Consider the following 24853-nt stretch of genomic DNA (forward strand, 5'->3'; position numbering starts at 1 on the left):
ATTACAATAAGTTACATTCCTGCAGTGAATCATGAATGATATGACTACCGACGAGAGAAAAAAACAACAACAAAAAAAAACAAGTGAGTGTTTTATGTCCAGTTTTGTTAAAATGTACACGTATTAATCCACATACAGTCCATAAACATCCATTCCTATCTCTGGAGAAACCATCTCAGGTCAAACCAGGGTCTCCTGCAATTTATGGCTGTTATGAGTTTATTTGTTAATGTAAAAAACAACAACAACAAAAAAAATCCTTAAAAAAAAAGATTAAATGAAAATGAAGTGCCTGTTGGGTGAAAACTTGCCTGGGTCATATTCCACCCTATAGAAAATTATATATATATATATATATATATATATATATATATATATATATATATATATATATATATATATATATATAAATATAAATATATATATATATATATATATATAAATATATATATATATATATATATATATATATATATATAATGTATATGTATATATATAAAATATATATATGTATAATATATATATATATATATATATCCACTCTCAATAATGAATACAATTTAAAAAGTAGTTGATCAAATGCAATTACAATGTTAAAAGGTTTAAAAACTTTTTTTGCATGAAATCAATGCAAATTATGAAATGAAAATAAAAATGAAAAATCACAACGCAAAAAAAATCAGATTTTTAAAATTAGCAGAATTAATAGCATTAATTTCTCAACTGATTTGTGGCGAAACATGACCCAGACGCATTCTCGTTAGGTTCGGTGAGATGAACCGGTTTAGTGGTTGTAAAGGTTTTATAAACGACCAAATACTCCCCTCTCATAGCTGATGGCCACCTCGCGGCGGCGGCGCCTGAAGTCCAGCTTCCTGAACTTCACTCCTCTCCGTACATTCAGAAAACAAAAAAAACCCCCACTGTACACAGAATGAGAGAAGCGTGTTCTGTCTGAAGGCACAGATACCTCTACGGGAGAGAGCGCATGGTGCAGGGGCGTAGCAGGCTTGAATCAGTGCAAGAACAGGGACTTGGGGAGGACATGAGTGGCGATCCTTAGCTTAAACGTCTTGCTCTTTCCCGCTGTGCTCCTTGTAACTCCGTTTCGGCCATCATTCGTATTAGAGTCTTAAAAATGTGTCTAGCAAGCCCAGTTTCGTCCGTGCTGCGTCAAAGTGTTTTTTCCTGTATGTACATAAAGGGTTATATAGTGATGTGACGGCGCCTGATCAGGGAGCGTGAGGTCTGCCGTGAACTCTGAAGCGATACAAGCAGGTGTATTCGGGGTGACCCCAGTTCGACAGCACTCGCATCTCGATGATCTGAAAGGCCTTGTCGTTCTTCTCCTGGGGGAGAAAAAAAAAGCGAAGCGGTCAGAACTTTATTCCCGAAAGTGAGTAAGCAGCGTATTAACTAAAACTAAATGAAATGACTGGAGTGGAACGTAAAGAGCCTCAGTTCAGCATTCGTTCCTACAGTTTGACAGTAGTTGCCTACCTTTTGAGACATCCTCGTTTTATTAAATTAAATGTTATTAACCAATAAGGATTTAAAAATGTAATGATCTACTAAAACTAACAATAATATAGCCTTATTTTTTTTTTTTTACATTTCTTTAAAAAAAAACAAAACATTTTGTTTAGCAAAAACCAATGGAAATATAACGATTGCATAGTATTGTAACTATTTAATCAATCTTTTAAAATGCAAAGTGCTGTGCAACAAAGGCTTACTGTTTGTAAGCAGTGAAAACAAGGATGAAAAATTGTGTAATTAAAAAATGTAAAAAAATAAAAATAAAAATGTCTTCTAATAAAAAAAGTCACAATTTAGTTGAAACAAAGTTACATTGTCATTCAGTTTTAACAATATTTATGTAAAAAATAAAAACATGCTTATTTTTGACTTGTACATATTAAAATATATGAAAGAATAAGGAAGCATATAGAATTGTATTGTGCTTTAAATTATGTAAAAAATATATTACTGACAAATAGCCAAAATCTAGGATAGTGGCAAAAAAAAAAGAAAGAGGAAAATTACAACAAATTAGTATTTGGGGTTAAAGTAATTAATCTTTTAATAAAACATAAATTTTGTAAATCAGGGTAAAATGTGTGACATTCATATTTGGCTCAGAAAAACAAAAACAAAATGCAATTAATTTAAACAGAAATCTTTTTAAATTAAAGCGGTTTTATACTTATTTTTTTGGTTAAACCCTTCATCGTCTTTGACCATTGTACGTATTTTACCGTAACTGGGAAGATCTGGAGTGATTCTCCATCTTCTTGATAGACGTAGTCTCCCAGCAGCTTCCCTTCCTCCTGGTATTCATCATCCAATCCCTGTGGATACAGAGAGCGAGACTTACAAGCTGCGCAACACGGGACAAGACAACACCTCTTAACACTGAAACTCAGTGGCTTTAGCATAAACAGCCACGAACACATGCATGGACACGCTCCCGAACCAGACACAAGTGTGCGTTCTTACATAGACGGCGAAGCGGCGCGGTGCGCTGCTGATGTTTCCGGAAGGAGACAGGCTTTTGGGAATGTGCTCCAGGCAGAAGGAGGTAGGGACCACGCTTAAAGAGAGCCTGATCACCAGATAGCCTTGGGAGCCTTTGAATGCCCAGCAATTTCCCGGGTACATGTCCGGCTGCAAGACAGAAATTCACATCATGCATCTTTAGGCAAAGCATTTTCTTTCTCCATCCACCTCTATCTATCGGCTTGAGCGGACTATCAGTAAACGCCACTTTTATTTAAGACGCTGCTTCAGGTGATCGTTCACAGCTGGTGTGTAGTTCAGGTTTTACCTGGATGACGACCCGAGGCGACTGTGAGAAGTACCAGAGCGGGATGCCGAACAGGCTCATCAGGGCGGTTTTAGTCTCGTAGGTCTCAGAGCAGCGTGTGCTGAGGATACTGCCGCCTGCGCGCACATTCAAACGTATGAAAACCTCTTTAAAGGGTTAGTGACGTCGATACGGGATGTGCGTTACGTCGCCGCGCTCACCTCCAGACTCCAGAGCGTAGTCCACCTGTCCGGTGCGATCCTCCGAGTACAGCTTCAGCGCACGCTGCACCATCAGCTGGACTTGCTGAGAAATCAAAGGGATACGCCGTGGTTATTAGAAGAGAGATTTGAAAGACATGTTAACAAAGAACAGAAATCCTCAAATACAGCCCATTAAATGCGTTTTAATTTGATTGTTCTTTCCTCTTCGCAGAATTTACTCACGGCTGCATAAGATCATGTCATTCATACTCTAAGAGACAGACTGCTTGTCATTTGATGTGTAATGAATTTAGTTTTAGATACGATGTGACATTAGGAAATCCATTTTTAAAAGAGCAAGATGTACGTCTCTAAGGTTTGGTGCCAGTAAAATAAAAAAATAAAATAAAATCACTTTTTTTTTTAACATACACACATGTACACACACTCTAAGGTTTATATATATATATATATATATATATATATATATATATATATATATACATAAAATATATACTTTTAATTATTATATATATATATATATATATATATATATATATATATATATATATATATATATATATATATATGTCTATTTAACATTTTCTTAAGATGTCTGTTTAACATTGTCTGTTTTACTGCTCTCATTCTGTGACTGAAAACATTTTGTGATAAAACTGACAGAATTGGAAAGCTGATACTTCATTTCTGATGTAAAAGTAACAAAGCACAAAACTGAATTTGATTATTGGATGGCAGGTACGCTTCAAATAATGAATGGAACTGAAGACATGAAATATTTCAGATCATTTCTGCTGTCCTTCCAAGCAAGATGTCAAACGTTGCCTTTTCTTTTATTAATCTCAGATCATATATTATTAAACTGCTAAATTACACGCTGTACAGAAATACAGTTGTTATTAGGTCAATTACTATCGGCAGTGTGGTACTCCATAAACATTACACTTCACGTCTGCAATTCTTTTTTTCTGCAACAAACATTTTATTATTATTATTATTATTAATAAAAGCATGTATTAATAGCAGTCGTACCTCCTCAGACATGCCAGCAGCCCCGGCGGTGTGAGCGACGGTCTGAGTAACCGTTTCAGCCGAGAACTGCTGCTGCTTGCTCTCCTGCAGCTGCAGGGACAGTTTTCCCAGAATGCTGCGCTCCAGGGTCACGAGGGTCGCGGTGAGGTCAGAAGAGCGTGTGTACTGAGAGGCCAGCCAGGGCAGCAGCGGCTCGGGAATCTCTGCCTCACCTCCGTCACGACCGTACAGCAGAGCGGACAACTGCTCCTTCACCTGCGCTGACACCTGCAGAGCAAATTCATTCAGAATTTTGATATACATGTACGAAAAAGCCAGATAAATGTAATAGGTCATTACGAACATTACATACGGTTTCATGTATGGTGTCGAGTTGGTTGCATTTGCCTTTACATCCCATCACTCCTTGCAGGTCTCCTCTGATGCGGCCCAGCTCTGCTTCCAGCCTCTGAACCTCAGTAAGCAAAGCATCATGCTTCTCCTGAGAGACTCCAACACTGCGTCGGGAAACACACGAGCACACATTAACACTGGAGACAGGAGGAGCACAAAACACCCACTTCAGCTGCTGATTTATTAGCATGTGTACCTGACAGGAGCCTGCGCTGGAGCCTGCTGTGTTAGATGGATTTCCTTCGATCGAGAAGAAAGAGACAGCATTAGATAAATAATAAATAGAAAGAATTTTGATACAGGTGCTAGATATATAAAATAATTTATGCAATTTAAATGTGTAGAAACGGTAAGACTAAAAAAAGAATTAATTAAATGCAAAAATGGCATTTAGAAAAGCAAAATGAGCATATTATATTTTTTTCTGAAGGATCATGTGACACTGAAGACTGGAATAATGATGGTTAAAAATTCAGCTTTTAAACACAGAAATAAATTGCATTTGAAAATATATTCAAAAACAGAAAACGGTTCAATTTGTATTAATATTTAACAATATTACTTTTACTATTTTTTTTTACTTGCAGGCTTGGTGAGCACAAGACTCTTACGGACACCAAACTTTTGAACAGTAGCCATGAAATCATTTCTGAGTCTGAGGACACGGGGGAACAATCTCTAAACTGTTGTTTCAGTCATTTCAATAGGACCTGTAAGTCTCAAAAGAGTGTGTCTATACCTCAGTTCTAGAGTTCAGGTTCTTCAGCAGGAGCTCCAGCTCAGCCAGTCGAGCTTCAAGACTCGTCTGATGCTGCACGTGCTCTTCCTCAGTCTGGAAGACATTATAAGAGTAAAAAAACATGATAACTAGATAAAATACTGTAGCTTAACACTTAACAGAGAAGAAAGACATTTCCTCTGGAAATCTCTTTTTAAAACATTAATGACATTTCTGGATAAAATCATTGCCTTGTTAACATTAAAGCACTTTAAAATATGCTTCCATACTTTTATTTCATTTACATATATTTTTGGAAAGAATACAATTAAATCTCTTAAACAACAGCATTGTGATATCTACATAAAATTAAAATAATAAATCATAAATCATAAATAAAATTGTGTATGTGTGTGTGTGTAAAAAAGCCATATCAGCTTCAAAGGTAACAGTCATGGCAAAAAATATACAAATAGGAAATTCTGTCTTCATTTTTTTCATGAATTTTATTTCTAAAACATTTTCATGTTTTCATATTTGTATTTTAATGTATTTTTTTTTAAAGAATAACATTGAATAATGAAATTTTAGAAATTGTTAAATAACATTTAAAAACAGGACACTCCTATAAAATATTTACTTTCTTGCGATCACTTTGGAAGTGAAAATAACTAAAGATCCAAACTAGAGAGTTAGCTTTCCAACTCTCTAGTTTGGATCTTTAGTTATTTGGTTAAAGAGGGTAAAGAGAAAGCACTCGTTCTGACCTCTGCCCTGCTGACCGCTGCTTTTTCCATCTCTCCCTTGAGCGCGGTAAACTTGGGCTCCAGGAGCTGAGAGACCCACAGGCTGAGACTCTCTCTGTCTGTCTGTGTGTTCATCTGGTCCTGGAGGGTCTGAACCAAACCCACGGCCTCCTCGTGCTGCTGTCTAGCCTTCAGCTCCCCCTGCTGGATGCTTTCCCACAGCGCTGCCACACGCTGCTCCAGCCGAGCCAAGCGCTCACTGTTAATGGACTCTGACGCAGCCTGAAAGAGTTCAGGTCAGAATCGATTGATTATTTAATCAATTAAATATCACATCTGACTCAAGATATCATACTGGTCTTGGTTTGTTACCTGTGAGACCACAGGAGGAGAGATGTGTTCTTCTTTTGCCAGTGGTTCTTTTATGAAAGAAGGTAATGCGGGCAAAGAGGGAAGAGATGGGAGAGAAGGGAGTGGAGGAAGTGAGGCGAAAGAAGTGACTGCCGTTTTCCACTCTGTGAGGTTTACGGCTGGAAGGAAGGACAGAGCGATGGGCGGACCGAGGTACCATAATCCTGTAGAGAAAAAACAGGATCTTTATAAAAAAAAAAAAAAATTCACAGACTTTTGTTCAGAAGCTGCTATAAGATGTTTATGGACTTTCTGGTACAAAAAAAAACAAATCAAACGAGAAAAAACAACAACAAGCAAAAAGAACCCCCACAAAGACATTTCAGAAGTTATTTCGAAGAGATTTCAGGGCTATGCAGTCAAAGTCATATTATTTGAAGAGGGAGGAAGAAAGAATGTGTGTGTGTGTGTGTGTGCAATCCTGAATAAGTGTGAACGTAATCAAGAGAATAAGCAAAACCATCTGGGTATAACTACGGTTGATTGCACAACTGTGGCTGTTCATGAGTGCCAGTGGTTTGGTGAAGGAATGATTGGATCGTAACAACCCTTTCTGTGCCACTAGAGTCACCAAAATAAATTGCAACAACAATGCCTGCTTTTAATATAACGTTTCTGTATATTAGACTCAGCAAGGAGTATATATATATATATATATATATATATATATATATATATATATATATATATATATATATATATATATACACACACACACACATACATCTCATATTATATAAAACAATATAATATATATGTATATATTACATATAACTCTTTGTGACATGCTTTTGATGACCACAGACAGCTAACAGCATGGCCCTGATTTTTAAAATACAAAAGAAAAATGTAACACTTACAATGACAGCCTAACAAGTAAGCGCATGGCAATGTCAATACACATTTAAAATATGCAAATATAACACAATTACAGAAGTATAACATTAACTTACAAACATTACATGTACCAGTACCCTTTTCTGTGCAAAAGGCGCAATGGTGCAAAAATTAATGGTGTACATCTAATCTTTCAACTCATGCATCATCAGCTAATCAAGCAAAGCCGGTTACGCTTTCTTGGTGTCAGCACAAGAATATCAGGAACAGACTGGGTGTATCTATCTGTGAAAGACTGTTATAATGAAGAAAATCCATCTTCACGTATACAAAGTAACGCTTAAGCAAAAAGCGCTTCCATTTTCAAAGTATCCCCACCTCCAAAAGAACAGTTCAAAGTTGTTACCTTATATAAGTACATGTAAAAGTATGCAAATCACTGTAAAAGTGCTTTTTTTTTTTTATTTATACAGCATCTAACAGATGCTTAAATCCTTTCTCATTAAGCAAGCATTAATATTATTTCAACAGCAGCTATGAATCTCAATCTCTATGAAATCTCACCAAACAGCAGAAGTAACGGTAGGAGAAACAGAAGAAGCTTCAGGAGTTTGGGCAGACACCTGAAAGACGAAAAAAAAAAAAAAAAAAAAATACATTTATCATATGCACTAGAGTGATAATATTTGCAGCAGCAGCCGCATTTAACATGATTATAGGGCATTACAAAAAAAGGAAAAACATTAAAAGAAAGACAATGTTTATATTAAGGATTAAAAACTTCACATTTTTACCTGGTGAGAAGAAAGACGTTGATCAGAGACATGAGTGCGACCAGCTGATACCATCCTGTTCCCAGCCACCAGAAGGCACCAGTCGCTGCTTTCCCTGTCCAGAGCAGAGGAGGAAGTTATAAATGGAGTGAAAGCTGCTCCAAGTGACACACTGACACTGACATGTTTACATGATTTTAAGAAGAGTATTATTAGTCAAAAGGTTCAGAAACGGAGACGGATGGACTCGGACCATCACAGCTGAGAAGCTAAGAAAGGAAGTGCCGGTTAAAATGATTCGAGTCTTCAGAGAGAAGTGATGCGGGCTCGCTCCGCTTGAAAGTCTAACAAGCCACACTGACACGAAGGAAAGAAGAAGAATGAAGAGACGAACACGAGCATGCTGGAGTCTGAATTTATATCGACCTGGAGAACACACTGCCAGCCACAGAACGGACTTCAGCTTCCGGGTCACGAACGCACCGGCCGAGCCGAAACCTCGGCAAACCCGCAGAAGCCCGTAACCTGGGTGCGTGCCGTCAAAACAGAACACAGTCAGACAACATCCGGCGACCCCATCCACTCGTTCATTTCACAAATGAGTGAGACACATAAAACGGTGAAAGACACACAGAGGCATCTCTACTGAAATGAGACTCTGAAGTCGATGTCTACTGGGAAGGAGCGTAAAGATCTGAAGGTGTATAACCTGTGTAAGAAACAAGGGCCCACAAGGCTGCGTATGCATGGTGGGCGTAGGAATAGCGTTTGTGCTCCGTGTGCATTTCCATGTGCTGTTTTCCTTTACAGTCATCACCTGAGAAATCAGCAGGGACGACAGCGTCAACAAAGATGTGTGCATTAGCAGTTTTACCACAGTACAGTTACGGAAATAACACAAAGCAGACGAATTAAGTTTTAAAACACGCGTTTTTAAAATAATACATTCAAAATAACACACTGGCTTTCAAAAGTGTGGGTCCAGTAAAACACATAGTTTTTAAATACTTACTAGAATGGCTTTTTGTGTTCAGCAAGAATGCATTGAATTGATTTAAAGTGACAGTAAAGACATTTAAATTTTCAAATAATTGCCGTTCTCTTGCAAAGTTCTGTGCAAAGAACCTTGAACAAAATGCTTTACTGTTTCCACAAAACATTGAGAATGAGAACAGTTATTTTAAACTTTAATGATATTTCACAATGTTACAGTTTTGAGCCTCGATTAAACCTCTTTCAAAAACATTTTGCCAATGTTTTGGTAAAAGTACAGTAAATTAAAATCTCAATATATTAAATAAAACATTAAAAATGTCTAAAACCTACCGAAAAGTAAATAATTAAAGACTAAGGTATACGGACAGGAAGGCAACATAAAAACAAAGTGTCGTCTTTAGACTGTTGTTACATTCAGTATTCCAGACTATTGAATTCTCATGTTTGGATCTGTTTAACAGCATCACTCGTCATCCTTAAACTTGGCTGTCATTCAAAATGAGTCAATCACATGCTCTGTTGACCATCAGGCTTAGGCTATTCCTATAAACTAGCCATACAAAAACGCATAATCTGGAGCTCAGCGCTCATCAACATGGAAATCCACTCTAAACCAGCATGTGGCTCATTTAACTCTTTCTCAACCGCTGCGAATGATGGATTAGAAACTAATGCTGCTTGCTTCATCTGGCAGACAGCTGAACGGCTGAAAAGACCACTTTGAAAGTGACAAAATCTAGACCTCTTTTGGTGCTGACTAACTATTCAAATAAGTCTAGCCACACAAGCACCCGTGTCTTATGTTATAACAGTTTATTGGCTGTCGTGCTTTCTATAGTTGCACTGAAGGACTGTGTGTACTTACAGAGTGAGCCGTTGAGATTGAGATGGCTGTCTGTAGTCACCAGATCTCGCACGTTCACACTGCCGCAGTAGCTGTCATGAGCTGAAACACACACGGAGCGAATAAGCACTTGCTCATCTAAAAATTTGAGCATGCTTTTCACTTTATTTCACAATAAAGCGTGGGCATAAACTGTACATATAAAAGAAAATACCTTTCTCTAGTTCAAACATTCAAGGTTAATCAAAAATAAAGAAATAGTTCACCCAAAAATAAACATTTCTGATTTCGGATCCATTTCGGATCCTCTGCAAGTGAATGGGTGCCGTCGGAACGAGAGTCAAAACATCGCAATGATCCACACCACGCTAGTCCATCAGTTAAGTGTAAATTTGCATGTTTGTAAGAAACAAAGACATTATCAAGGTGTTTTAACTTCAAACTTTTGCTTCTGGCCAAAGGAAAAAAAAAAAAAAATCTATAACAATACTTCCTACAGTGAAAAAGTCGATTTTCTGTTGTTCTCTCACATCGAAATCCACCCACATATTTGCTCAGAGCTGTTTTGGCTTGTAAGCAGTGCTGGATCCGTGCATATTTATCTTGTGATTCAGAAAGATAACTTAGAGAAAGCAATATCGAGCATCGAGGCATCGTGTTTCTGCAGGAAGCAAAAGTATATTAAAAAAAAGGTCTTAAATATACATTTGTTCCTTAAGCCCTGTTCACACCAAGCACGATAACGATAAAGATAACTATAAAAATAATAATACTAGCGTCCACACCAGCAAACGATATAGTCTTTTTATACTAAGCGTGTCTGCCGCTTTAAATTCTCAAGCTAGATAAAACAGGAAGGATTCTGATTGGCTGTAAAAAATGAGAGCCTGCTTGGAAAAAAACCCCCCAAAACTTTAAAAATTATTTAAACAATATAGTTTCTCTGTGGTGTTAATGTTATAGTTGTGGTGCGGACGCTGCTATTTTTTCGCGATTTTTAGAACTACATCTTTATTGTTATCTTTATCGGCACTGTGCTTGGTGTGAACGGGACTTTACTGCTGCTTTTCATTTCACAAGACATTAACTGATGCACTGGAGTGGTGCGGATAAGTCGTGGATTAGTTACGACTTTTCCAGCAGACTCTCCTTCTGACGGCACCCATTCACTGCAGAGGATCCATAATGCGAAATTTCTCCAAATCTGTTCTGACGAAGCACCTAACTTATCTTCAAATTCTCTTTTTTGGGTAAACGATCCGTTCAATGAAGTGTTTTGAAGTATGGAGAGGTGACTCCATCACGTCCTCACCTGTCTTGTCAACACTGTTCAGAGAAGAGGTCATCGCGGCGTCTGCGGCTGTCTGATACGCCGAAGACACCGATGTCGAGTACGGTAAGGAATATGCCGTTTCCTCCTCCTTCTCCTCCGCGTGGAACGAGCAGTTCTTACAAATATAGCCGTTAGCCAGATCGGTTTGCTCTTCCGTTTTACTGAGGTCTCCATTCTCCAGCAGAGAGCTGTGAGCTGTTCTTCTTCTCCTTGCTGAACACAAGATTAAGAGAAAAATAGCAAAACAGATTAAACTCACTGTACAACTTCACGCGATTTGCAAAATACTGATGATAACACGCAAGGATGAGGCAGAGTTGCTTACTCTGTTAACTTAAACATAAACATGAGCTTTCAACAAAAAGGGTTGTTTATGCATAGTTTCATGGTTTAAACGTCCAATAGCCTGAAATTACACCAATTACATTTTAACATTTGCAAGATTACGTGAAAGACTGCAAAGAGAATAAGCACTGATTAAAAACCAAAAATGCACTTAAAGATGTAAATGACATTAAATCTGTTCTGATGAACAGACAAAGAAATCTTTTATGGGCTGTTTGACACACCCATTCACTGCATTGGGAAGCAAGCAAACGTGAAGCAAAAATTTGACATTTTCAATGGCCCTTCAAGAAAATCAAACAGGGTTAGTTTTGACTTGTTGTTGACTTTTTGCACACACTCGCGAGAGGCTGCTGACCGGAGTATGTGTGAGTCCTAGAGCTCTGTCTGAGCGTGGACTGATCCAGCAGGCTGGAGATCAGAGACGCATCACTGGCTGTACTGGTGAAACTCAGGTCTGACAGGGTCTGCTCTTTCTGAGGAGTCTGAGTCACGCTCCGAGACACGCTCTCAGACTCGTACACCGACGAGCCCTGCTGCTGCCTCCTGCTTCGCACAGACCTGAGGGGAAAAACACAGCGAGTCAATTACATTTGAAAGCGAGCATGCACTTCTAGCACACCCTATAGGCAGACACTTATTAAAAATGAACAATTTTTCCCTATTTGATGCGTGAAAATATAAGGGATACTTAGGAAGCAAGAAGTATTTTCCTCCGATAACTTTTAAGCGCTAGAGAATTTAGATTTTTTAAATCATATTTAAGATCTAAAAGTCTGCCTTTATTTGATCAAAAATACAGTAAAATAAAAAACATATAAAATAATGTCACAATTTAAAATATCGGTTTTCTCTTTTAAAACCTATTAGGATGTAATACGCAATTTATTCCTGAGATGCAAAGATGAATTTTCAGGAATAATTTTAATATGCTGATTGGCTCAGGAAACATTTCTCATAAAGAATACTGAATAAACGTATTTGTTTCTTTTTTAAAAATGCTGGCCACTGTGATTAATATCATACACTAAAAGACAAAAATACTAATCCTACTATACTAGCATGCTCACACTGTGTCAGTTTAACGGCCCATGATTAAGCACCGACACACAAACTTGCCGTAAGCCGTGTAAAATATGCGCTGCCAGGCTGATCGCACAAACATATCATTTTGCAGAGTTTTTAAGGCTGGAAACATGATATTTTCCCCATGTCATTCTTTTTCTTCATTCGCTTTACTCAAGCACTGACATGTCAGTCATTACAGGACAAGCTCTTTTACTAGTGCACGTTGAGATGCTGACTGTCACTGCTTGCATATTTCTACAAACTTGAGATACCCATCATCTCTTGAAACAAGGATGGCCATGGTAATAAGACACACAGTTGTAAAAGTTAAAAATTTTCAATGTTGACGACAAAAACGTGAAATGCTGGCACGAGGCCGTGGGGGTTTCTCGATAAGAAGTAATGTTGCACACTCGGTTTGTTATCTTACACGAACAGAGAGATGAAGATCTGACCTGCTGACGCTGCTGCTGCTGCTGGTCTGCCTGTAGGAGCTGACATTGTGAACGCCTGAGCGCTCAGTGAAGCTGTTGTCACCATAAAAGCCACTGCTGGTCTGTAGTCTCAAACTACGGCGGGACATTCTGGGCGAGTCGTACACGGGATTGATTTGATGCTCCTTCTCAAACTCAAGGGCTGCGGTCGAGTAACTTGAGCTGCAGGGCAAAAAACACACGTAGATGTATAACACTTAGACAGGCTCCACAAACTTTTCACATGGTACAATCTGAGGATTACAGTTGCTCACATTTACAAGTTTAATCTCGAGACACCTGCAGTAACCAATAGTAACAATAGAATCCAGCGTGAACCCATTTGTTCTGAAAACTGGAAGAAAAATTCTAATTTTGAATTTGAATGACCCGAGAACATTCCAAATAACGTGGGGAACGTTTGTGAACTTTTCGAAGCGATCCTTTAAAGCTCCGAGGCTATAATTACAGGTTTAAATGTGAGCGCTGCACCTGCCCAAAAATCGCACCGCCCTTAAAAACCGGCCGTTGCAGTGAGAGAGGTCACAAAAGAGGCCTGCGGCAACTCTACAGGAGATACAGCCCTCCGTCGAAGGCATAGGAGAAATTGCTGAGAAGACGACAAACCTGTCTGCCTCAATTAAACCCGGTTAGGAAAATGTTAATGTGTAGTCAGATTATTTATAAACAATTTACGTCAAAGGAGTTCAACTGAAAAAACATTTATGAATCCCTGACTTAGGATAACACTCAAACACACTGCTAAACAAACTGAAGAGTGCTTTTATAAACACCACAATGAAGTTTAATATCTTTAATGACCTCCCGGCTACTAGATCTAAACAGGAAGTTCATTACCCTGAAAAGCAGCAGTGAAAAAAAATGCATATCATTTATACTCGCGTATCACGTTTTGTATCAGAAAAAATGATAACTAAACTATAAAATGTTTCTCATATGATATTTTCCTCATCACAATATGCCTTGTGCTTCATTAAATAATCAGAAATAAATGCATAAAAATAGCCTAGATATATAGGGGTAATATATAAACAGTAAACCTCATTTGCAGCAATTTGTTTGGCAAAAAATAAAACAAATTGTTTAATATTTATTAGATTACATCCTCTCTCTCACTCGTGCCCCCAGATAAGCAGCAGGATTACGCCGGCCATCCTAACCAGAGCCAATTATAGTCTCAAGCCGCCTCTGGCCATTTACCACATTAAGTTTGAAAATACTTATGTTTTTGTTTTGTTTAACAGCCTCATTCATAATAATGAGTGATAAAATGCTTAATGCTTTTGAAAGCATTAAATGTGTATTACAGACAAAGCTGCTTGTGGATTTGTAAAAATCTGGTTGACGTGGCCAAATAAATCTCAAAATGCCAAATCAAAATCCTTGTATTATTCAGCGAGCAGCAGTCAATAATCAGATCAGAAGATTATTATAAACTGAAGTGACCACAAGTCTGTAAACCCCACAGCAACCGGAAAACAAAAGCATGGACTGAACCTAGCAACGGAAACGGGAAACACAACATCTTTAAATAACAGTCCCTTAAAGGCCGTGTCTTCCTGTGAGAAATACCCACTGGACGTGTGCCACATCAGATTAGATTGAATAAAACACACCCTCCCAAACCCAAAACTTCACTGAATTACTAGAAGGCCCTTTATCTTTAGTGCTCATGCTCTGCACCTCCAGCTACATGACACCATACATGCTACATCAACTCCTATATAAAAAAAAAAAAAAAAAAAAAAACTTCTTTTTCAATTTTGCAGCTGGTTTATTAATGAAACAGGAAATGAAAGGCTTCTGTTACGATCATACTACAATCAAAAGCACCAAAAAGAATTATATAAATAACCATATATAATAATATATACAATTAAATACATTTACACAAGTAAAAAAACTGAACAAGCTAAGTGTAATGAAAATTTTTCTAATGAAAATGTGTTGTGATTGTGTATCAATATGGCTATAAAACAACAACAACAATAATAATAATAATATATATATATATATATATATATATATATATATATATATATATATATATATATATATATATATATGGCAATAAAAATAATAATAATAATATAATAAAATTAACATAATATTTATATTATAATATTTCCTTATAAAATGTTAAACCATTTTTAAAATCAAAATGAATTTGTTAAAACATCTACTTATAATGAAAAAAAAGAAAACCAACCTTGCCTATAAAAATTTTATGCTAGAGTCTGAAACTAAATACACCAGATTTTTTGTACTTATTATTGAAAGAGTTCAAAAACACAAAAAAGTGCACTTCCATAATTTACTTAAAGTGCTCTATTTTCAAATAGTTTTATACCTAATATACTAATAATGATTATTTAGATAACACTTGTGTACTCAACTGTGCTATTTTGGGACAGCATGAATAAGAACTAAAATGTGCTTTTAATATACATATTCTTCTGCACTTAAAAAAAAAATTAAATAAATGTATACATTGGTACACTCAAGTGTACTACAAACGGTGACTAAATACTTTTTTTCCCACTTTAAGTACATTATGGAAGTGGTACTTTTTTAATCCTCGGATTGTCTACTTCTCCATTTATTTTTAGACCGGCTCTATCCAGAACATCATTTCAAAAATATATTGAGTTTTGCAAAACAAACAAACAAACATCAATGCAGACAAATTTATATAGGTCTACAAAACTTACTTTAAGTGGAAGTGTTTAGAACAAATGTTTTTTTGACGAATGACGTGCCGCTGCACATCAGCTTCAGCGTGAACTGTCCCTCAGCACAGGTTTACTGCCTTTTATTGCAGCGTGCCTGGCTAGGACACTATTAGTATGCTAATTCCACGATTAGCACACTTTTCAGTGCAGATAGCAGAAATGCAAAGGTCAAAGACCTCCTCAGAATCCATCTTCCACTCCAGCAATGAGAGAAGCGACGGCTGACAGGAGGAAATGTGATTAGCGAGAGCACACAGAGCTCTCAGTGAGATTAAGAGGCTCAAGCTCATGAAAGTCTGAGCTCAGAGTTCAGCGAGTTACTACAGGACCCGAGTGGGGTTAACGGTCAACAAGCAGCGCCTTCTTGATCCACTTCAGCATCCTTACTGCATCAGCTGACCCTCTTGACCAATCACACGCTTCCCATCTCAATACTTTATCCTTCTTCCTTCGCTTCGCTGTAACATATTGATTATTCTGTTAAACTCGCAGTTAATATCTCCATAGGAAAGCTCTGATTTTGAAATAGTAATATGGAAAGCCCATTATTGTGATTATAAGCAAGGTAACTTTTAGGAGTAGATTCAGGGTTACTATATTACTATAATAAGTACATATGTACACGAGGAACAGGACTGCAAAAAAAAAAAAAAAAAAAAAAAAAAAAAAAAAAAAAAAAAAAAAAAAAAAAAAAAAGCTACCATATTATCTAAGCTAGTTTTATATAAATATGTTTTACATAAAAATTTTTAAAAAAATGTAATAAGAAAAATTCTAATAAATTCTGACCATAAGATATGCTTTAATGTAAACAATTATACAGTACTGTTAGACTCACTGACAGACTTTCACGTGTACTTTGTGTTTGTTCGTCCTGAAGCAGCTGTGCATCGTAAAATGCTTGAAGATTCCCATCCCAAGCAGAAATTGGGCATTCCTTCATATAGCATTTTAGTATTTAATATAAAATTAAATTTCAAATCTATTAATTTTTAGCTTTATAGTTCTAACTTTATTTTTTATTATTATTTTTTTTTTAAATAATACAATAAGAAAGGCTCTTTTTTTTTTTTTTTTTTTTTTACATTTTGTTGGCTCTTTTATTTTCCAGAAACCTGCTATCAGAAGGAAAAAGCTCTGGCTCTGTGGCAAATTCTGTGTTATCACTTCCTTTATTACAGCTCTGCTAAAGCAGAACAAAAACACTATTAAGTAACTTCAGTGCATTCAGAGCGCACGCACGCACGCACACACACACACACACACACACACACACACACACACACACACACACACACACACACACACACACACACACACACACACACACACACACACACACACACACACACACACACAGGGTATCGTACAGCTGTGAAATACTCCAGCAGCTGCAGTGAAACAGACTCGGAGCGTTCTGGTGCAAGTACTCCCTTCGTGCGGGACGCTTCCCAACATGCACATCTTCCACAATCTTGGCTAACATCATGCACTAAATCTCTAGAGTTTCCAGATGTCCAAACCAGAAGCAGCTATATTAAGAAAATGTGTATTCCTTGGTGCTTCTGTCCCAGTTCTCTTTGACAATGCGACACGTCCCACATGTAATTTGCTCTTAATACACGGCAAACAACTTTATGCAACAAGCCTTTAAACATTAACTACACTGCCACATGAGAGTGAAAAATGGGCATATTTACTTGACGTTTCATCAGTAATTGTACTAGTTGCAACATAAAAAAATATCTCAACTTAAATCCAATATCATTCAGCCCACTTCCAAAGTAACTGAGAAGACACGCGAGAGATATTTTTATTCAACCAACAAACAATTTTAAATATGAGGGGTGAAAAAATAACAATGGATCCCAATGTCTGTCACAAATATGCTAGGAACCAAATTGCACATAAGTGCATTATCACAGGGACGAAATACACACACACAAATGTATGGGTTGTGAAAAATATATATACACAATATTTCCGCGGCTTTCCGCTTGTGACTGCAGCACTGCAGCAATCTCAAGTAAATTCATTTCAAACGGCATCGAGCAGGAAAAGCTCAACGTGCATGCGCTGCTCTATTGTCGCTGCGCTCCTTTCTCTGGTACACAATTACACAATGACTCTTTGTACGCATGTCTTCCCTGTCCGACACGCGTTGAGTAACTCTAATTCGTCACGTCCCTCTGAGTGCCAGCGACAGATGGCTCAACGGTTTGTCACTCGATCCCACTTCTTTTTACGACGCTTTCAGCCTGAGGACCACAGTCAGGCAACCTACACGGACACACTCCGGCACCGCTGAACCAGAGCTGTACGACGGCCAATGAGACTCGAGCCGTCTTAGTCAATATAACAGCAAGGGCACAGCATGTGGGGCAGTCCTGAGTAAAACATCAATCTTCAAATCCATTTAAGTGAAAGAGAATCCAGACATTTATATAATATTATATTCTTTAGAAATTGCTTGTTTTATGTTTTGTAGTGCTTTTGTTAGGGCGTCTTTTTCACTTCAAATACGGTGCAGTAGGACATCATTGACTAAAACATTTCAAATTGATTTAAAGAAAAAGAAATAAATTCAGACTATACACGGAGTGATATATTTTGTATTATTTATATATTAATACGTGTTGCTCTTTTAATTGGATTAGTGTAAAATTAAAATTTTTCCCAAGTTTTAATGATCTTGTTAGGGGCATTTGCCAAAATAAAAGTTTTTGTTTATATAACATATGCATGTGTGTACAGTGTATATTTATTGCGTAAACACACACGGTACATATTTAGAAATCTGACTTAGTAGAACCTGCTTTGAAAAAAAACAATTATTTAAATGATTAATAGCATATAACTATATTGATATTAGAGATAAAAAAAAGGGGTAAAAAAACTTATGTGTAAAAGCTATTTTTGGTTTAATCGTTCTAAATAGTGGTTCCCAAGCATCTACTCCAACAATTTTTATTACTATTCAGATCCACTCACTGCTTCCTCGGTTCACACGCAGTGAGCACCAGCTCCAACACAAAAAACCCAGCATGATTTCAGTGGAAAAGTGGTATCAGTCGGTGCAACGAGTGGGGTACAAATCCTTATCTTCATATGAACGTCAACACATATACGCTGTTTTTGCTTAGCACAATATTTACTAGGGCTGCAAAACAATTAGTCATGATTAAATCGATTCAAAATAAAAGTCTGTTTACATACTATATGTGTGTGTACTGTAATATATATATATATATATATATATATATATATATATATATATATATTTTTTTTTTTTTTTATTTATTTATTTATTTATTTTTTTGCTTAGTGGTGACTAATTGTTTCTGCACACCATCTAAAATACATTCACAACCAAGGGTATTATTACCTAGACATTACTTCTGTGTAACGTCATAATTCGCCTGAGGTCAACAACTGTGTGAAGGCAGAAGCACCACACCTGCATGCTGTCATCCAACCCTTCACCTGGCATACAAATACTACTCCACTACACACCTGAACACAACTGCTGACAAAAAAACTGACCAAAAACACAGACGTTTTTACATGTAGAACTTGAGAGGCACCTCGTCTACAACCAGAGACTCACAAAACGTGAGAAAGAAACAGGTTTTACCTGACATGGAAATCCTTAAACAGAAATTCCATATTATTTGCTACAAACCGACCAGTTGCACAAATCCCGGTGAGGTCTACTAGAAGTGAGACGCGCTATAAATAGAAAGACTTTTTGCGCTGTAGTTCCACCCCAGCAATGGCTTCTTCATTCTCACAGTGATCTCACCTGAGTGAATAGGTATATCCCGTGTTATCCGGAGTACACTGAGGTGGAGTATACGTGTGCAGGCGGGAAAAATCCATGGTAATTCGCGGAGCACGCTGTGAAGATCAAACCAGATGTGAAGAGCAGACTTCTCAAACTACAGCAGAAGCTAACGTGTGATGATGGGTGTGACTTCAATGCTTAAACATCACAGTCACACCCATGAAAGCATGCACACACACACACACACACACACACGGTCTGCGGTTCAGCCTGCCTCTGGGAGGAATCCTGATCAGCAACATAGGAACATCTTGAGTTTAATTGTTTAGTCGCACACAGGTGACCGAACACAAAGCTAGTGGCAACTATAGACAACACCTATTTGGTAGTAAACTGTGCTCTTTAATGTGGAAACACTTCATATAATATTGCTGATCAAACAGGAAGTGACAGACCACACCTACACCTTTACAAATCAACAGCTGTCCAGTGTGACTTGCACTAAGAGGACAGAAAGAGCAAAGAAACTTTAACATGTATTTTCACAGATACGATTAACAAATGAAGTCCTCATATATATATATATATATATATATATATATATATATATATATATATATATATATATATATATATATTAAATTTATTTTTTTTTAAATCTGCATTTACAAAGTGCAGTCCCTAGATATTAAATATTATTTTTAAGCATTATTAAGCATTATTAACTAAACCTATAGACTTTTGTATAGACATTTCAGTTTGCAAAAGTTACAACTCATTAATTAGGCATCATGAACTACACTGGAAATTTAATTTTATTAATTATAAAGAAACAAACTGAATTAAACTAATTATTGTAGAAAAATTAAAAAATGGCATTTTCTTTTCAAATGTGCTCTAAATACACAATGTTTGTACAGAGATTATTAACGTTGGCTAATATTACTCATTATAATATGATTTGTATGTTTTTAAATGTAATAAACAACACTAAAGTTATTTCAACGAATTACCAAGTTCTAAACAAATTAAAGATTTCAATAAAAGTAGAAATAGTATATAAATAAGCTTAACATCAAAATGCTGTAAGTTGACGACACCGTATGCATTAACAAACGTTATCTAAACTCTTCTGGTAAAGCGCTATTTGAATTGCCATAAAGCATTGCAATTTTATTTGATCGCAACTTCAAAACTCGTTACTTGTGCATGGTTTGTTTTGTTGTGCCATCATTAACTGAATGATTTGTTTAGTCATCTGTAGACCGTACGAAGTGCTGAAAAATAATAAACGCTTGAATGAACAATAAAAGCAATGTATAAATTACCACAATATTAAAAAAAATAATAAGAACACTCTTAATGACCCAAAGTCAAATATCACGTTCATTTGGTTTACCTTTCCTCTAACTGCATGTCTTGACATTCTGAAAAGCAGCGGAGATCCAGAAAACCACTCTCCAGTATCCAAGAGACAGGCTGAACATCCAGAGAAAATCTCTTCCACCTCTTTTTCTGGTCTAAAACGCACATTTCACAAGCCCAAACAAGCACAGCTATGTTTCAAACGTGATCTGCCACCAACAAAGCAATAAAACAAGTCACTGGTGAAAAGCGTGAGCTCCTTTCTTTCTGAAAAAGCCAGACAAAACAAAACAAAACAAAAAAAAGGTCAGGATGTTTGCTTTCTTCTTGATCTGCTCGCGCCTTCATGGCCTTTTGCGTCTCTATCTCTTGCGTGAAAGCTGCATTTGCATTTATAAACAAGACAGACGCACAACTCTCCAGATTTGACGTACCGTATCTGCGCCTCTGCTACGTTTGGGTTCGCAACATTGGTTGCGTCTCAAAAACCGGTGAGCTGCCTAACTAGACAGCACTTTTGGGAATACAAGACGCGTTCTGGACGCTCAAATCGACCCGTATTTGCATATCACCCGGCTTTCGATTCGATGCCCCCAAAAGCGACTCGATTTCATTGTTTGGAATAAGTCTACAATGCTGACTATGTAGGCAGCCGACTAGGTTTTGACACGCGGCCCCGGATTGCAACACGGTATCAGCGCAATTCCTTTATCTAGACGCGTAAAGGGATTTCAGCTAACTTCAATAGTGTTCACGTCTTAGGATTTGTACAATATATCGCATTTCCTACAGAAATAATACACCGAATGCGTGTATGGCAGTTAATGCAGGGCCATGTTTTCTGTCAAGAGTTTGGAAAGAAAGGAGCTTCACTGACTCTCCGCCAAAGACTGTATAAAACACACCTCAAATATCACCGCATCCGCGCAAACGGCTCGAGAGAAAGCATGAATAGCAACGAAATATTCCAGCACTTGCCAGTTTGACCATCAGTTTCTATAATCTGCCGTTGTTTTGAAGGTAGTCCAGTACAGAAATGACAATCCCGTTGGAGGATGCGCAAAATGTGCGCCGCATCTCGACGGACACGCGCAAATAAAAACAGGGAAAAAGCCGCGTTTCCAAACACCGGATCCGAATCCCCGCGGGCTTCGCGGGAACACACAAAAGTTACGAGCTTGACTCACAATTACTACTAGGAAAATCCCAAAATGGCTTCCACAACAGAGTAAAGCCAGACGGATAAAGTCGTTCCTCCTATTTTCCAGGATCAACTGTCAATCACGCGGCATACTTTGAATCTATTGGTGGGAAAGACGCGACCACGCCTCCCGTCTCTACGTCACGCGTCTCGTATATAAAAGGATTCAAACGCGTCCGTCAGGAAAGCTGTCAACAGACTCACTTCAGCGTGCAGCGATGTAAATAAGGACATTTGGAGTCAAAATGCACAGTAAATAAATGGAAAGTGAGCTTGTTGGAAAACATTTATGATTAAATACCAAACGTATATATATAAAATAAAATGAAATCAGTCTTTTATTATCTTTCTCGAAAAAATGTAGAACAAATCTGTTAATAATAAGTCCATTCGTTTTATCTGTTAGTTTATAAAACAGATTCAAAATGCAATTCGTACATTGATACGCTTATTAAACAATGAACCTATTTTTCCAAGTGTTTTATATTTTGTAGAAATCATAAAAGCAAAAATAATATATATATATATATATATATATATATATATATATATATATATATATATATATATGTGTGTGTGTGTGTGTGTGTGTATGATAAAAAAAATAATAATCTCATAATAATAATCTTTTTTATCTACCAATCAATTCCAATTCACAATACATTGCGGCAAAGTTTAAAAGCGGCTATTTATTGACTTGATCTCCGATGCAAAAAGTTTTTGCAATGTCAAGCAAAGGCAGCTCCAAAACCTGATTAAGAAACGCAGGCTCAGAATAGTTTTTTTTCCTCTAGTTTTGACACGCAGTGTCCCTATACAGCCGTAAAGCTATCAGTCATTCAAACACAACTCCAAAAAACAATCCGCGTCTCTTTGCAAATCACGAGCCCAGACCATTCCAGGCCTACAAAAAAAATGTCAAAAATAGACTGACACAGTTGTTGTGCTTCATATTGATTCCCCGAGACAAACTCAGATGCAAAACATCGCGAGGCACAAGCAGATGCAAAAAGACCTTACTCAACAAATGCGGTCAAACTGTGCCAAGAAACACAAATGCACGGCAACCACTTTAAATAAACAGCACATACACAACTGTAGCCTATTTATTTCTTAAAAAACCAATAGGACTCTCAAGCGATGCTTGAAATGTACATCTCGCAGTGAAACTTGAATGCAAACTTTCACACAATTCAGTGGTTGAAGTGAACTACAGTAACACAGTGAATCGCACGATCAGATTTATGGGTCTCTTGGTGATATTGCGTGACTGTATTTAGCAACGACACACGGTGATATAGCGTCATCTAGCGCATTATTACAGCGCTGCAGCACTGACGTTAAAACGCATCACAACGAAACATGTTTGAAGGATGAATGTACTGTACGCAGGGTGGAGTTACCGCCTAACGTAAAAATCATAACTTACAATTCAAACTCAACAAAGCGGTTTTTTTAATAAGCAAGCTGCGATATAATGCTGCCGTACGCTACGTTACACACCAAGTAGCATTTTAAATGAGGTTTAACGTAATAGTGTTCAACATGTTTGAAACGTTGTCAGCCCGTTGACTAAAATGTAAAAGTGTGAGGTAACCCCGCTATATAACAAAATAAGTCGGTATAACCGCTAACAGTTTACAGTTTCTTCTCCCTGAGGTACTTCTGCAAACTCACCCGGGCGGCGGCAGCGGTTGTCAAAGTCCACTGGCGCGCGAGCGCCCCGGGGTCCTTCGGGAACGGACGGCTGACTCGCCGCAGCGGGGTGAACCGCGTCCGGTTACACTTCACTGCGTGTCTGTGAACGCATTAAGAGTGAAGGTGGCGAGCCGCGGCATCTATACGGTGTCCGTCCAACACACACACACTCACACACAGGACAGAGAGAGCGCGTGAGTTTGAGCGGAGAGCGGCGCGCGCGCAGCGAGGCGCGAGTGAAGCCCCGCCCACAGCAACTGAAGCGCAGGACAGTCACTGCCCTGCTGGAAAGATAATTACCAGATTATTACTTGATTACTTGATTTTTTCCAAAAATACACGTTTGTATGTGACAATTGCGATGTTGACCTCAAACGATGTTGCTATTAAAATATTTAAAAGCATTTTATTTAAGGTAAATCAATATCATAAGCTAACTGCAGATAATTTAGGGGTTAAAAAAACCCCTTGCTATTACTTACTAATACTATTTTATTATTAACTGCAGATATTTGTTCATTTACAATATTACACGCATGCAATAGTATTTATTAGATCATGCATTTATTAATCCATTATAGGTCTATTATTCAAATACTAAACTTAATGCCATTTTTGTTCTCAGACATCAAAGTATCACTTAATCGCCAGTAACCCCAATAATCTTCAAATAATCTATTAACATAGTTATAGCCCATATATGGCGCTAACAGGAAGTCAACTGCTCTGGCCATGTGGAAATTTGCATTGCTCTCTTTCCACATTTGCAGAAAAAGCGTGACATTTGTGACATTTCTAGGGCTTTATTAACGGAGACCTTCTTTACGGTTTATTATTTTAACGTTTATTTAACGATTTAATCCCGGGTGGTCTATATAGGAATATATAATTATTCATAGGGTAAATACAATGCGTAAATTGATCTGTAGGCCTACCGAAATGTATCTGGCGTGAAGGAATCTTGTTGGTTTTACGTCCGAATGAAGTGACGGCGAGTAACGGGGCGGTGCTGCCGGTGAAGACCACGACACACACACACACAGACCCGGGTGA

General features: G+C 37.4%; 2 protein-coding genes across 10 annotated transcripts in view; one reads left to right on the forward strand and one right to left on the reverse strand.

Annotated features, from left to right (window-relative positions):
* Positions 1 to 569: 569 nt before the first annotated feature.
* sun1b (Sad1 and UNC84 domain containing 1b) lies at positions 570 to 24037 on the reverse strand. 9 transcript variants are annotated; one of them, XM_043234786.1, is made up of 22 exons: positions 21880 to 22145; positions 20936 to 21056; positions 19555 to 19649; positions 12982 to 13182; positions 11817 to 12019; positions 11093 to 11326; positions 9802 to 9882; positions 8650 to 8757; positions 8367 to 8465; positions 7962 to 8055; positions 7732 to 7790; positions 6292 to 6494; positions 5941 to 6201; positions 5195 to 5287; positions 4652 to 4695; positions 4415 to 4559; positions 4063 to 4329; positions 3028 to 3112; positions 2828 to 2943; positions 2500 to 2667; positions 2259 to 2351; positions 570 to 1349 (listed from the first exon to the last, which is right to left on the reverse strand). In XM_043234786.1, the coding sequence occupies exons 2-22, from the start codon at positions 20960 to 20962 to the stop codon at positions 1233 to 1235; spliced, it is 2793 nt and encodes a 930-aa protein (XP_043090721.1). In that variant the 5' UTR covers positions 20963 to 21056; positions 21880 to 22145; the 3' UTR covers positions 570 to 1232. The 9 variants fall into 9 exon arrangements, with proteins under 9 accessions (XP_043090721.1, XP_043090720.1, XP_043090722.1 ...); XM_043234785.1 differs by having other exon boundaries at positions 21807 to 22145; XM_043234787.1 differs by lacking the exon at positions 20936 to 21056.
* A 444-nt stretch (positions 24038 to 24481) lies between these two features.
* The window catches only part of LOC122341437 (centriolar coiled-coil protein of 110 kDa), an 8231-nt gene continuing 7859 nt past the window's right edge, over positions 24482 to 24853 (forward strand). Inside the window, exon 1 of the mRNA XM_043234810.1 lies at positions 24482 to 24853. This exon is cut by the window's right edge and continues 231 nt beyond it. The gene's annotated coding sequence lies outside the window, so the exon portion shown is untranslated.

The sequence above is a fragment of the Puntigrus tetrazona genome, chromosome 3 (genome assembly GCF_018831695.1).
Source record: "Puntigrus tetrazona isolate hp1 chromosome 3, ASM1883169v1, whole genome shotgun sequence".
Classification (NCBI taxonomy): Eukaryota; Metazoa; Chordata; class Actinopteri; order Cypriniformes; family Cyprinidae; genus Puntigrus; species Puntigrus tetrazona.